General features: G+C 42.9%; 1 protein-coding gene across 1 annotated transcript in view; it reads right to left on the bottom strand.

Annotated features, from left to right (window-relative positions):
• syt7b (synaptotagmin VIIb) overlaps positions 1-9,542 on the bottom strand; it is a gene marked incomplete at both ends in the record, with an annotated part of 128,520 nt that extends 118,978 nt beyond the window's left edge. The window contains one exon of the mRNA XM_083662266.1: positions 9,494-9,542. Coding sequence (XP_083518392.1) covers positions 9,494-9,542 — 49 coding nt within the window. The remainder of the gene's footprint in view (positions 1-9,493) is intronic.
• Positions 9,543-15,494: the final 5,952 nt, after the last annotated feature.

The raw sequence follows: 15,494 nt of genomic DNA, 5'->3' as shown, positions 1-15,494 counted from the left end.
CTCTCTCTCTCACGTTGTCTCTTAAGCCATTAATAAGATTGCAGCTCTTTTTGCCATTGATTCTGGATATACTCATTATAAGTCATTAGCTCTGAAGATCCATGTCACGCATTCATAAAAATTGAATTGAAGACTCACTGACATCTGACATTTACACCTGGCCTACGATAGAGAGACTACAACCACTTCTCTCATTCCACATCAGATGTTTTATTCATATGTATATTCAGAGTGTGTATCGAGGTGTGGCTGTGATCTATTGAACCAAGAAATAATACATAATCTTAGGCCGACAAGTGATGTCACATTTTCATACACCATAATGTTATTGTTATATTCTAGGACAGTTCAATCAATGTGTGAGAACAATTCTTATATACCCAAAGTCAAACACGCGCGCACGCACGCACACGCACGCACACACACACACACACACACATAACTAAATTGCTCTGCTGATTGACAGAAATGTTGCCAAGTGAGAAAGCGAATCACTGCTGATGAATGTTCCCAAGGCCATGTTGTGAATCTTAACAAAACACGACGTGCATAGTGGTGACGTGAGGAACTGCATGATAACTGACTAAGTACTGAGCAGACAGTGACTATTGTCTCTTGTCAATTGATCACTTCATAGCTAAGTACACCAACAATTTGTCGGGGGAATTGGAACTACACAGTTGCTGGCTAACACAAAGCTAACACAAACCGAACACAAGGCTAACACAAAGCTAACACAAAGCTAACACAAAGCTAACACAAAGCTAACACAAACCGAACACAAGGCTAACACAAAGCTAACACAAAGCTAACACAAAGCAAGGTGTCTGATTTGTAGTCTGTGAGCCAACAAGTGGTGCGTGATCATTATCTCACTCACCAGCTCCTCAAATACAGCTCATCTGGATCACTGGAGCATGTTCTCTGGAATTCTGGGGCCTGCTCGGGTGCACATTCAGATTTGACTTTATGTTATTACTGAATGTTGAGTTACATAATAACCATATTCTTCATTCACAAAACATTAGCAAAGACACCCGATTGATTTGTACTCATGGTTACGCTTCTAATTGTGATCTGAATCTGTTCATGACGTAGATCTGATGAAAGAGAAAGAGATGAATCTGTTCATGACGTAGTTCAATGTGTTATCATTACTACTGTAATTTGCTACTGTTGTGTCAGCTAGAATTAGCTAGACATATTTTCTGTGAAGCCCTCTGGGACATGCTTGTGAATTAGGGCTATACAAATAAACTTGACTTGACTTGACTAGATCTGGTGAAAGAGAAAGATGAATCTGTTCATGACGTAGATCTGATGAAAGAGAGAAAGAGATGCTAGAGCAACTCATTAAAGAGTTTTGAACAAGTAGCAATAAATAACATGAAAATAGATACAAGATGATGCCAATCTTTCGGCAAAAACTTAAAACACACCTTTTATGCTCCATCTGGGCCCTTCTTGAACTAACATCTCTCTCCCTCTGTCTCTCAAAAAAAAACACTATTCCTTCAGAAGTTGTAGTTGTCATAGACTAGTGTTACATAGTTGATTGCTCTATTGCTGACAAAATGTGTTGTTGTAAGTCGCTTTGGATAAAAGCGTCTGCCAAATGACGTAATGTAATGTAATGTCATGTAATGTAATGTAATGTAATGACAACTCACAAACAAGCCTCATGAACATGCAATTGGCCTTGGCGAAGGTCTACTCTGCGCTCTCTGAGTGCCCTTCTATTTTTTTAACAATCAGAAGCCTGCTCATCTGTGACAAACGATCAGAGCGTTCTAGACACATTGCCTTCAAAGTGAGCCCATAGACCAGGGATACTCAACTTGCTTTGCCCGGGGGCCACTTTCGTGAAATGATAGAAGACCAGGGGCCAGTTAATAAACAATCAATATACATTTTTCTGTAGCGGATTGTAGGTTTTTGGGGTGTCAGCCGGAGTTTAGTCTGACAATGTTGTGCACACCGGATAGTTAGTTAGGTTAAGTACATACATAAGTGCCTGGGTAGCGAGCAGACGGCGGTATTAGACAATTTAGCAGCTAAATCATAGATTATTGAAAGATATTCCATATTCCAGACTGAAATGATATAACAGAAGTGGAGAATTGGCCAGAATGACATGAACATTTGGACACTTAGGCCATGTTCACATTACAGGCAAATCCGATTTGCTGATAAAGTCATTAATCATCATTATCTTGATTGGTTTCCCAAATCAGATTTGGGAGTGTGTCCGCACTGCCACAAATCTGATTCTCAAGTCGGATCTGTGTGTCCAGACCTAAACAGCCTATCTGCATGGGTTGCTATGGGAACGACGTGGGCGGCAGTAAATATGTACGTTGGTGACGTGGTTTTCCTGCGCAGAAGCATTTGATGGCAAGTTGCGAGTGACGTTCAAATCAGATTTGGTGGATCTGCGCGTCCGCACTCAAGTCACATCAGTCGAAAGCAGATTGGAAACTACCTCCATATGTGGTTTGGGACAAGTGACACAAATCAGACTTGGAGCATCCAGACTCATAAAACCAATCTGGATAAAGTCATTAATAGGTCACTAAAGTTCACAAATCAGATTTGGCCTCCTAGTCTGAACATGGCCTTATTCAGCGGGTATCTTGCATGTTGCGTTCAGGTGCACAGTTTTTTTTGTGCAATTCCATCGCGGGCCACCAGTTGAGTATCACTGCCACAGAGCAGTGCACCACCGTGAACATATACGAGATATCAAAACAAAGTGCTGTGCAGATGACATGAGCTATACCTTCACAACACATTTAGACAAAGTGAGAGGTTTGCAAGTGTGAATTTCTCATTTTGCATTTTGGTGATCTTTTTGGCTTTTATCATCTCTTTGCAGCGTCTCAAGGTTAGATGCATCATAAGAAAGTATTTTTTCATTTACCCTCTGGTTATTCATCTATGTAAGTTAGCCATTACTGTGACAATAATGGTGTGACTTATCCATCTTATTTCAGGAAATCAGGAAATATAGTTTGGACATCATGGGGAAATTGATGCAAATTGTTCTACTTGAGGTGGGTTTTGTCATTTCCACGAGGTCGTCTTTCATAACAAGTCCAGTATCTTTCATAACAAGTCCAGTATCTTTCATAACAAGTCCAGTATCTTTCAGAACAAGTCCAGTATCTTTCATAACAAGTCCAGTATCTTCACTTAGTTTCATGCTGTGGGCCCAAGGTGACATTTGTGGGTAGAAGCTGATATCAAAGTCAATGTTAAAAACCGCTTAATCTAATCCGTCTGAATGAGCAGACATGACGACTTTTCCAAAAATAAAACTTGGAATGATAGAATAACGATGCTGCGTATTACACAAACAGAAGATCCTTGAAGGTGTTTTGGATGCACTTTGTGATCTTTGTGAAGTGAAATGGAGTCGTTCATTGGAAGCTGAGAGGAAAACACAAGCCAAGCCGACACTGAAATACTGACAGGTTCAGCAAATGGGTTTAAAGAAAAGTCAATGTCAAGGTCTGAAGGTCATGATGGAATGGGAGAGACTTTTGGGATGGGGGAGATTCTGAGAAATAGGGGAGCCGAGGTCTAGGCCATGCGCAGTATATAGGCTCCAAAAACAGTGAAGATTTGTTACATTTATTAAGATTTTGTAAATAATAAAGTGCTCAATTGCAGTCCTAATATTCATCCTGAAGTAGATGATCTTTGTCAGAAAGTGTTCCATGTGTTCCAAGGTAATTCAACATGCCAATGATGACTAGAGATGCTGCGATCCGATCATGTGATCGGATATCGGCGCGATATCAGCCAAAAAACATGGATCGGATCGGATCGGATTCCAGCGAAAATGACCGATCCAAGGCTCCGATATAAGCACTCCATTCCATGACTCCGCTCCAGGATTTCTATCCAGCATGCAGCAGCAGCAGCAGCAGCAGCACACAGAGGCCGCGTTGAGCCTAGGATGGCCAGGGCCAAAACGTCAGACACACCCAACCTATGTGCGATTCGAAATCACGCGTCCGCACCATAGACTGGCAAAACATGGCCGCCCCCAGTGTGGCTGACCGACAGTTTCAAATTATAACAAAACAACCACTATTGCAATTTGCAATACATGTCCCGCAAGGTTTCTGAGATTAGGGGAAAGTCTGAGCTGGCGTTACGCTAAACCAAACGTGGGGATGAGGCAGCGGATTTGTTTTGGCGTTAACGTTAGCTGTTGTGATGATGGCTAACGGGGCTAACGTTAGCTAGCTGGTTAGGCTATCAGGTTGCAGGGCAGCGCTCCACAAGCTTGTTGTGACCAAAACCCCCGCATTTAAAGCATTTCATACTCCCAGAGCTGGCGTAAACCATAGAGAACCTTATGCATTAGCCTACTCAAAATGAAACGTCCAGGGTTTGCGTCTCCAAAATCAACTAACGCTAAACGTTACATGCAAGCTAACGTAGCTAGCTGCGGAGCACTCATGATCTATAAGGAAAACGAATGCGCACATAGCCTACATAATTGTCAACATCACATACAGTACATGTATTTTCTTTAATCTAGACTACAGGCATCATTTTTCAGTCAAAAGTGAAACGACACAGATATGATGGCGTATAGTGAGGCTTTCCATGCCTCACTATAGAACTGGCCCCATGCAAAATTCAGACCGCTTATATGTTGCCGTCATGCCAATAAGAGTCTAAATGTAATTTTTTATGTTTTATCTGCAGACTAAGCAGCTAGGCTTTCGGTTCTATAAAAGCCATTATTTTTTGTATTGACTATTGAGTGATACACTTTACTAAAAAAAATATTATATCACAATAGTGATGTCAGATTTGCTTAGGTCAGAGCTATGGAATATTAAATCATCCATCTCGCCCAGCCCTAATTTGATTGTTATGTTTTAGTTTTACATCAAATGAATTAGATGAACTAAATCGTTTACATACTATATTACCAAAGCACACACATACATACCTAACCCTAAAAATGTTTGTTGCCTGCTAGCTATCAGACAGCATAGAGAGACTTAAATATGTGCTGTATCGGTATCGGATCGAAATCGGTATCGAATCGGGTATCGAAATTTGATCGGAATCGGATCGGTTTTGAGCTAAAATATCGAAATCGGATCGGAATTGAAAAATCTCGATCGCAGCATCTCTAATGATGACGAGGCTGGAGGTCTATAGGCTAAAACTTTGATCATTAATGTAAGCTATGATCTGAATCATTCTGACACAAAAGACAGCAGCATCTGTTTCTCTGGGGTTTAAGTGGCAGAACAGACTGCAGCATTGAAACCTGACATCTTTCATTAGGGATGCAGCGATCCACATTTTTTCACTTCCAATCTGATTCCGATACCTGAATTTGGATATCTGCCGATACCGATATTATGCAGATACCAATATCTTTCTTGAATATACAGTATAGGCAAAGATTTGGCCAATTAAAGATTTTTTTTATTAAAATAAATAAATAATAATAATATACCTTGCAAAAAGCAGACAGAATTAAGAAAATATACAAGGCAAAGAAGGATACTATTATACATGGGCAAATTACGGCCAGCACTGTGCGGCCCGCGCTGGAATTGCAAAAGAATAAAAAATAAATAAATCCCCCGATTCCGATCCGATCCGTGAATTAGTGCCAATATCGGCACCCGATACCGATATTGGACCAGATCGGCCATCCCCATCTTTTAATGTATCACGACCTTCTAGTAATAGTGGCTTGTCAGAATGACAGATTTACACTCTCTACATGTAGCATAAAGAGTAGACCTAACAGTAGATCTACTTTCTTCATTGTTTTCTTGCCATCGCATTGGGTTTCCTATGTTCTGCTTCCATGTGCTCTCATCATCTGTATGTCACTATGATAGATGATCACTACTTGAGAAAATATATGATATCATATATAATAATATAATATCCATTTTGCATTTATTCAACCGTGCCGAGTACAGAGAGACATGAAAGACTGTGAGAGAGATTGGGGGATCCGATAAAAGTCCTGGGCCGGATTTGAACCCAGGACTGTCACAGTTACATGACATACCGGCGCTGATCCACCGGGACACGATGTGGTGATCTTGATGTACTAGGAATCTCACGCGCTGCGTACGCTCGAGTCCGAGGCTCGCCCTGCAGCTCGCATACGCCGCAGCTCAGCTGCTGCGTGGCCTCGCCCTGCAGCTCGCATACGCCGCAGCTCAGCTGCTGCGTGGCCTCGTCGGCTCTATTGGCATGCACAGCGCACATTTGCTCAACTAGGAATAGTTTGTTCTTGTTTTGTACATGCAGGATGCATGTCTTATAGAACATTATCAGCAAAGTTCTCTTCACTTTAACGATCTTCTGCATGTTTATAGTGGGGGTCCATACCGATGTTGCATGGAGGAACCTCAGGGGAGCACGGGGAGAACTAGCCCCATAACGTGACGCTGCTACTGTACTCCGATATTCTCGTACAGCAGTCAGCGTCACACAGCGTTCTAATGCTCAATCGGTGGAAAATGCTGTTAAAAAAGCTCTCCTACCCGTATCCGACCTCCGATTGCAGATCCGAAGATATGATAGTCCCCCTAGTGAAGCCAGTAATTTAGCCGGGGCAGTTAAAAATGATACTGCTTGTGTGAAACAACCGTTTAGAAGCAGTCTTTCCACAGCCTGCACTGAATTTACAGCAGGGTGTGTTTGATCTCACTATCATGGTGCACCGCTTGCACGCAGCGAGCAAACAACACATGCAGTCACACGGAGACGGCGGCTGTCAGTGATCAACGGAAATCCAGCGCACCTGGGAAGCAAAACATGTCATGAAATACTCAAACTCCATGGTTCCTGTCGGCACTAGGAAGCTTCTCCTGTCCTCAATACGGCACAGGCTGTGCAAAGACTGCTTCTAAACGGTTGTTTCACGCAGCAGTATCATTTTTAACCACCCGGCTAAATTACTGGCTTCACTAGGCAGACTATCATATCTTCGGATCTGCAATCGGAGGTCGGATACGGGTAGGAGAGCTTTTTTAACAGCGTTTTCCACCAATTGAGGATTAGAACGCTCGCTGTGTGATGCTGGCTGCTGTATGAGAATATCAGAGTACAGTAGCAGCGTCACATTATGGGGCTAGGGGAGAACATGAAAACACACAGAATGGCCCTTTTGACAAGATACTGTAGTCCACCTGGGCAGTAGGCACTGAAGACATGAGGGGGAACACACCCTCAGTGCCAACAGCGTCCCAGGCCAGAATTGAACCCAGGATGTTCTGGCTGTGAGGCGACAGCGCTACCAGTGCGTCACCTTGGCCCCGATCTGCTTAGGAACCTACAAGCAGGTCCTAAGCGTATTCTCAAGAACGCCACCCGGATGATGGTGGTGCAGATGATGGACAAGGTGGTTGAATGTGAGATTGCTGTAGGGACAAACAAGGTGAAAGGATCTTCCTGCCAAGAATTCCTCGCCATGACAGATATTATGAGCTGTCCTTTGTCAGACAGCAGTTCCCAATCAGATTTGCTTTCTCAGTTACCATCAACAAACAGAATGATTGATTTGGCATCTACCTACCTCAGCCAGTGTTTGCTCATGGCCAGCTCTACACAGCCTTCTCCAGGGAGAAGCCAGCCAGCAGCATGAAAGTACTTATTGAAGGTGATGAGGAGGGAACAACAGACAACATCGTCTATAAGGAGCGGCTGTAATCCTGTACTCGTACAAACATTTCCATAACTGCCCCCATGGCACATCATCTCCGGAGCCTCTCCACCCTAGAATTTCTAGTTAATATAATCATTATTATTATGTTGTGGCCAAATTGCTTCAGTTAGGCTACATAGGTCAATCAATATAATCAAATAAAATATGGCGTTCTGCTTCATACGTATGGCACTAGGTTGTAGACATATTCCATTTTTTTTGTCAATGCAGGCACACCTGTCTCACACACACACACACACACACACACACACACACACACACACACACACACACACACACACACACACACACACAGGGCTGTCATGTAATCATGAAATCACTTCTAGTTGCAGATGGTGACTCATCTCAGTTGTCCCCAATGAAACCATCTGGCAATGATGCCATGAGACATTTGTGAAGAGGAACCCCCTCGGTGTGCCACTGTACACACACACACACACACACACACACACACATCGGTGTGCCACTGTACACACACACATGGGAAAGTCCTTACGCAGCAGCGTGCGTTACACCTGGCCAAAACAAACCTTTAAAAAGGTTGACAATGACAGCTGCAGATGAAAACAAAGCGGCTGTATTCCCTGACCTGCAATATCATATCAATATCAGCGTGATATTAAGAAACGGGAAAACTTAAATCGATTTAAAAAATCTCTGCTAGTGCTGCAGTGTGGTAAAAGTTCTTGTCAACTAAAAGCATGGGATTCTATTCTAGCCAGCGAAATGTCACCACGTAGCATCAAGAAGTTATTTTTTACTGTTTCCTACTGACAGGTTGGGAGTCCTCCACACTTAACCCCCATATTCAGATCAACTTGTGTTGACAAGAGCAGTAAATGTAGGCTAATTAAATATGGACATATCTGATTGCCTTACAAGATAGGAAAATAAGTTACGTGGCAGGTCCCACTCTGTGCATATCATAACGGTCATAATAGAATAGCCTATAAGAAATCAATCACTTCAAATCATGCTGAACTCATCACTATGCTACAGTGAGCACACATGCAGGTTAACGATCATGCATCAGATGTCCTGAGGCTGCGTCATGCAGCCTTGAGGACATTCAGAGGCAACTCTCCTTCAGCATCAAGTGTTTGTCGGTGACCTCGACCTCAGTTCAAATAACACCAGAGCGTCAAATGCCGTCGATCTGTGGCAGAGAGGCAACAATAACACGCTCAAGCTGTTCCACTCCATCACCACGCACCACGCTGCCTATATAGGGTTGGGGATAGCCAGCCAGGCGACAGTGGGGGAACTATTCGCGTCATTATCGCTCGTCTAGTCCCTTAATTATGCCGACCGATCACGACGGAGGACACCGATCGTGGCGAGTCGATTTAGGCGACAACACAAACACCACGCGTCTCGTAGCCACGACACAAACACGGCTGCTGCTCGTTAATATGATGCCGGAGAACAGGAGGATGACCTTCACAACGAGCACAACAAGTGATCCAAGTCTCACAGACCAATTAGGATCAGTCATTGAACATTGCCGCGTTTAGATGTAGGCATGCACACCCCCGTATTGCCGTTGCATTAGCTACAGGCTTTTTGGTGCGTTTTGGTTAATGATAAACGCCTATTGGCGATAGTAAAAAACCAGCAGTTACCCAACAGCTTGTTGGAATGACCCCCAGCATCATTACTTGAGACCAACAGCACATACTACTCAAGGGCGTTTGGCAACCAACGCGAGAGCGTTGAACTATACAGGGAGGCAGCCTGATTGTAGGCAGCTGGTATCTTTTTGCTCACCTTTGCTGTTCTCTTCTTCTCTGTTCAGATGCATGACTCTTCTGACCATGTAGGCCTACTCATGTATTTATTTTTTGGAACAAATCTGTGCTCTTTCCACAGAGTTCTTAAGGTAAACTCTTATTCCAATTGGGATCGGTGGTCGGTCCTTGTTGCCCGTGTTGTATCGTCTTGTTCGGCTGGCCTGGCACGCATGGACGCGCCTGCACTTGTGCGTCCTACTCCTCGTGTTTTGCTGGAGCAGGTGGTGATGTTGGAGTCTGCATGTATTTAGCTTCTCTCTCTCTCTCTCTCTCTCTCTACACCGTCTCTTTCCCAGGTCTGAGTCGCTCAAAGGGGCTGGTCGCAGTAAAGGTTGTAGGGAGGAGACCGGAGACGCACGGCAGGCAGGCAGGCAGACGGGCGGGGTGACGTGAAATAAGTCGGTAGGAGGTCGTCTACTCAGCTGGAGAGAGGAGGAATCCGCGCGTCCTCAATGCTGCCCATTTCCACCTCAGAGGTTCCCACCTCCACATCATGATCTCCCCGAGCCATTCTGCGCTCACTTTTATTTGAATGTGTATAATCACGATGATACTCATATGGGAATGTTAAAAGAATTGTATAATAAAGGGAGTTGACTATTATAGCCTACATATGGATGGGCTATGCCATTATAATATTGTCAACAGTAGCCTGTGTGGTTATGGATTACTAGCCATTTATTTTTTCCCGGTAGGCCTATATTCAATTATGACAGCTATCCAATTCCTAATCGATGCATAGTAGTAGGCTACATTTCATTAAGTCTGATGGTGTCTCTCATAGTGACAAGCAGGTGGGAACAAATGCAGAGCAGGACTTGGCTGCTGCAGTCACATGGACAGAGATGTGTTTAGCAACATGTGTGCATTATTTACAGGCACGCATTGTTGATGACTATACAATTTATAGGTAGCCTAATATGCGATGCGACAGGTTGGAATCGCTCGCTCGGTGTTTCCCAACAACAACAGGTCCCAACGGCAGTTTCCCTCAACAGCTCTCATTTCAAACCTTCGTCTTTGTTGGGTGGTTTTCACTATATTATAGGCTATGGAATAAATTGACTATGATACGACGCGTTTGGGAATCCCGGCTAGCCAGGTTGCCTTTTACCGCTCAAGTTGTTTGTCGCTCCCTCATATTCTAGTAGCCTAGGCGATGTCTATCAAGCTTTTAATACGTGTGAGTTTAATAATATTGAACCGAGTCCGTGTGCGTCCATCAGGATCATCACCATTACAGCCAATAATAGGCCTACAGTCGATAAGGCAAGGCACATTTTACTCACCGTTCACGTTTGCTCGGAGCTACATGAATAACATACATGGCTCACTGGCGGCCTCTAGTGTTGCACATAAATCAATGTCATTTCCCTGCAGTTCTGTGGGTCATCATTATCCCGTCCATCTTTAGGCAATAGACATACTCTTCTATTTTAGAAACAGGGTTAAATAATATAACTTGTAGGTTTCTTTCAACTTGCTTAGATGACGGGGGCCGGGGTACAATAATACACTTTATTCAGACTAGATAGCAAGTAACTGGCATAATTAACATGACAAAAATCAACAAAAACAAATGAAAGAAAAATGTAGCATAACAATTATAATGTATTAGGCCTAGCCTACTTACATTTCGAATGTCAGGATAGTTGTCAATTGCATGAAAAAATTATACTATTAAATTTACTTTAAAACCTACTTTTCTGCCATTCTCTGAAATGTATGGTAGCCTATTCATTAGATTATTGTCCTTACTGCTGGCCAAATTTGCTACCAAACATATAAAAAGTACATGCTAAATCTTATTTCATAAAAAAACAGCTAACATATTAATAATGGGATAGCTTCACTACTGTAGGTTACTGCAGTCTGCAGGCAACAGCAGAGTGCATTAAATTAGGCTTGGATTAACCATTTCATAGCCCCACTTTTTCAAATCCCTGGAAACCCATTTAGTATGACACGTTTCAGCTAGCTCTTCTACCTAACAATACATTGACTTGACTCTCCCCTTCTGATGAATATTTATTAGCCTGTCACGTTGTCTTCTCTGAACTCAGAACAAAACTTTCATCACAACACAACTCCAGCAATGCTTTAAAGGGATACGCCACCAGAGTTACGCTCATTTGCCATAACCCCCCTACATAAACAAGATACACACTGCTTTTACTGTCACTCTCTGTGCAATATACAGTGAGCTACAGTCAAGTTAGTGAGTATCGTCATAGAATGGAGACTATGGTACAGCTGTTCAAAATGACAAAAAACACATCTCACAGCGCCAAAATACATGTTGTGCTTCAGGTACTCACCACGCGATGAAATATTAATCCAAAGTTATGTGAAACATCATTTTCAGAGTAAATCCCCACACCGAGTTACTTCCTTGTTTGCCTGTAACAGCGCTTCCGCTGTACACAGCGTACGCGCTCTATGCTGTCTATCTATTTCCCTTTAAAAAGATAATTTCTCTGCATGTTGGATTAATATTTCATCTGGTGGTGAGTACCTGAAGCACATGGAAACATGGACAATCTCCTCCTAAAGACAGAATTATGGTGGATTGACTTTTTGGGCACCCATTGGACTCAATGAGGACTTTGATGTCAGGCCTTACTTGTGAGACCTCTGTGCTGCACACTCATATCCCAGTTGTTTTTGCCTTTTATTTCCTTTTGATAAAAGACTGTATGGATGAATGTTCTCTGTGAGATACTCAGAGGGCCGAGCTGACTGATGGCGTCCAGTTCTAAAATATGTTCATACTCTATAGATATACTGTGCAGTGATTGCTGTGTAGAGCTATTGTATGTTGAGTTTTATTCGGAGAGCTGAATAGGTTCTGCCACCATTTTCCTTTTCCTTAGACTGTGATTTATGCTTTGTGAAACTCCTCTGAAGATTGTACCTGGGTCTGCCTCCACACCACTAGGTGGAGCCAAAGACCCATGAAAACGCTATTTAAGCACTTCCTTGTAAATGTATTTTTCACTTGACACTGACGAAGGCCCCGAACCAGGCCGAAACGGTTTGTCTAAATAAATGTTGTCCACCACGGGAGCTATCTAAAATTGTGTTGCGAGCCCTTTTTTTCGTTTAGTACCTGAAGCACAACATGTATTTTGGCGCTGTGAGATGTGTTTTTGGTCATTTTGAACGGCTGTACCATAGTCTCCATTCTATGGCGATACTCACTAACTTGACTGTAGCTCACTGTATATTGCACAGAGAGTGACAGTGAAGGCAGTGTGTATCTTGTTTATGTAGGGGGGTTATGACAGTAAAGGCAGTGTGTATCTTGTTTATGTAGGGGGGTTATGACAGTGAAGGCAGTGTGTATCTTGTTTATGTAGGGGGGTTATGACAGTAAAGGCAGTGTGTATCTTGTTTATGTAGGGGGGTTATGACAGTGAAGGCAGTGTGTATCTTGTTTATGTAGGGGGGTTATGACAGTGAAGGCAGTGTGTATCTTGTTTATGTAGGGGGTTATGACAGTAAAGGCAGTGTGTATCTTGTTTATGTAGGGGGGTTATGACAGTGAAGGCAGAGTGTATCTTGTTTATGTAGGGGGGTTATGACAGTGAAGGCAGTGTGTATCTTGTTTATGTAGGGGGGTTATGACAGTAAAGGCAGTGTGTATCTTGTTTATGTAGGGGGGTTATGACAGTAAAGGCAGTGTGTATCTTGTTTATGTAGGGGGGTTATGACAGTGAAGGCAGTGTGTATCTTGTTTATGTAGGGGGGTTATGACAGTGAAGGCAGTGTGTATCTTGTTTATGTAGGGGGGTTATGACAGTAAAGGCAGTGTGTATCTTGTTTATGTAGGGGGGTTATGACAGTGAAGGCAGTGTGTATCTTGTTTATGTAGGGGGGTTATGACAGTAAAGGCAGTGTGTATCTTGTTTATGTAGGGGGGTTATGACAGTAAAGGCAGTGTGTATCTTGTTTATGTAGGGGGGTTATGACAGTAAAGGCAGTGTGTATCTTGTTTATGTAGGGGGGTTATGACAGTAAAGGCAGTGTGTATCTTGTTTATGTAGGGGGGTTATGACAGTAAAGGCAGTGTGTATCTTGTTTATGTAGGGGGGTTATGACAGTGAAGGCAGTGTGTATCTTGTTTATGTAGGGGGGTTATGACAGTAAAGGCAGTGTGTATCTTGTTTATGTAGGGGGGTTATGACAGTGAAGGCAGAGTGTATCTTGTTTATGTAGGGGGGTTATGACAGTGAAGGCAGTGTGTCTTGTTTATGTAGGGGGGTTATGACAGTGAAGGCAGTGTGTATCTTGTTTATGTAGGGGGGTTATGACAGTAAAGGCAGTGTGTATCTTGTTTATGTAGGGGGGTTATGACAGTAAAGGCAGTGTGTATCTTGTTTATGTAGGGGGGTTATGACAGTAAAGGCAGTGTGTATCTTGTTTATGTAGGGGGTTATGACAGTAAAGGCAGTGTGTATCTTGTTTATGTAGGGGGGTTATGGCAGTAAAGGCAGTGTGTATCTTGTTTATGTAGGGGGGTTATGACAGTAAAGGCAGTGTGTATCTTGTTTATGTAGGGGGGTTATGACAGTGAAGGCAGTGTGTATCTTGTTTATGTAGGGGGGTTATGACAGTGAAGGCAGTGTGTATCTTGTTTATGTAGGGGGGTTATGACAGTGAAGGCAGTGTGTATCTTGTTTATGTAGGGGGGTTATGACAGTAAAGGCAGTGTGTATCTTGTTTATGTAGGGGGGTTATGACAGTAAAGGCAGTGTGTATCTTGTTTATGTAGGGGGGTTATGACAGTGAAGGCAGTGTGTATCTTGTTTATGTAGGGGGGTTATGACAGTAAAGGCAGTGTGTATCTTGTTTATGTAGGGGGGTTATGACAGTAAAGGCAGTGTGTATCTTGTTTATGTAGGGGGGTTATGACAGTAAAGGCAGTGTGTATCTTGTTTATGTAGGGGGTTATGACAGTAAAGGCAGTGTGTATGTTGTTTATGTAGGGGGGTTATGACAGTAAAGGCAGTGTGTATCTTGTTTATGTAGGGGGGTTATGACAGTAAAGGCAGTGTGTATCTTGTTTATGTAGGGGGGTTATGACAGTAAAGGCAGTGTGTATCTTGTGTATGTAGGGGGGTTATGACAGTAAAGGCAGTGTGTATCTTGTTTATGTAGGGGGGTTATGACAGTAAAGGCAGTGTGTATCTTGTTTATGTAGGGGGGTTATGACAGTAAAGGCAGTGTGTATCTTGTTTATGTAGGGAGGTTATGACAGTAAAGGCAGTGTGTATCTTGTTTATGTAGGGGGTTATGACAGTAAAGGCAGTGTGTATCTTGTTTATGTAGGGGGGTTATGACAGTAAAGGCAGTGTGTATCTTGTTTATGTAGGGGGGTTATGACAGTGAAGGCAGTGTGTATCTTGTTTATGTAGGGGGGTTATGACAATAAAGGCAGTGTGTATCTTGTTTATGTAGGGGGGTTATGACAGTGAAGGCAGTGTGTATCTTGTTTATGTAGGGGGGTTATGACAGTAAAGGCAGTGTGTATCTTGTTTATGTAGGGGGGTTATGACAGTAAAGGCAGTGTGTATCTTGTTTATGTAGGGGGGTTATGACAGTAAAGGCAGTGTGTATCTTGTTTATGTAGGGGGGTTATGACAGTAAAGGCAGTGTGTATCTTGTTTATGTAGGGGGGTTATGACAGTAAAGGCAGTGTGTATCTTGTTTATGTAGGGGGTTATGACAGTAAAGGCAGTGTGTTTCTTGTTTATGTAGGGGGGTTATGACAGTAAAGGCAGTGTGTATCTTGTTTATGTAGGGGGGTTATGACAGTAAAGGCAGTGTGTATCTTGTTTATGTAGGGGGGTTATGACAGTAAAGGCAGTGTGTATCTTGTTTATGTAGGGGCGTTATGACAGTAAAGGCAGTGTGTATCTTGTTTATGTAGGGGGGTTATGACAGTAAAGGCAGTGTGTATCTTGTTGATGTAGGGG

The sequence above is a fragment of the Poromitra crassiceps genome, assembly GCF_964638095.1.
Source record: "Poromitra crassiceps genome assembly, chromosome: 28".
Classification (NCBI taxonomy): domain Eukaryota; kingdom Metazoa; phylum Chordata; class Actinopteri; order Beryciformes; family Melamphaidae; genus Poromitra; species Poromitra crassiceps.
This window is presented reverse-complemented; position numbering and strand designations above follow the sequence as displayed.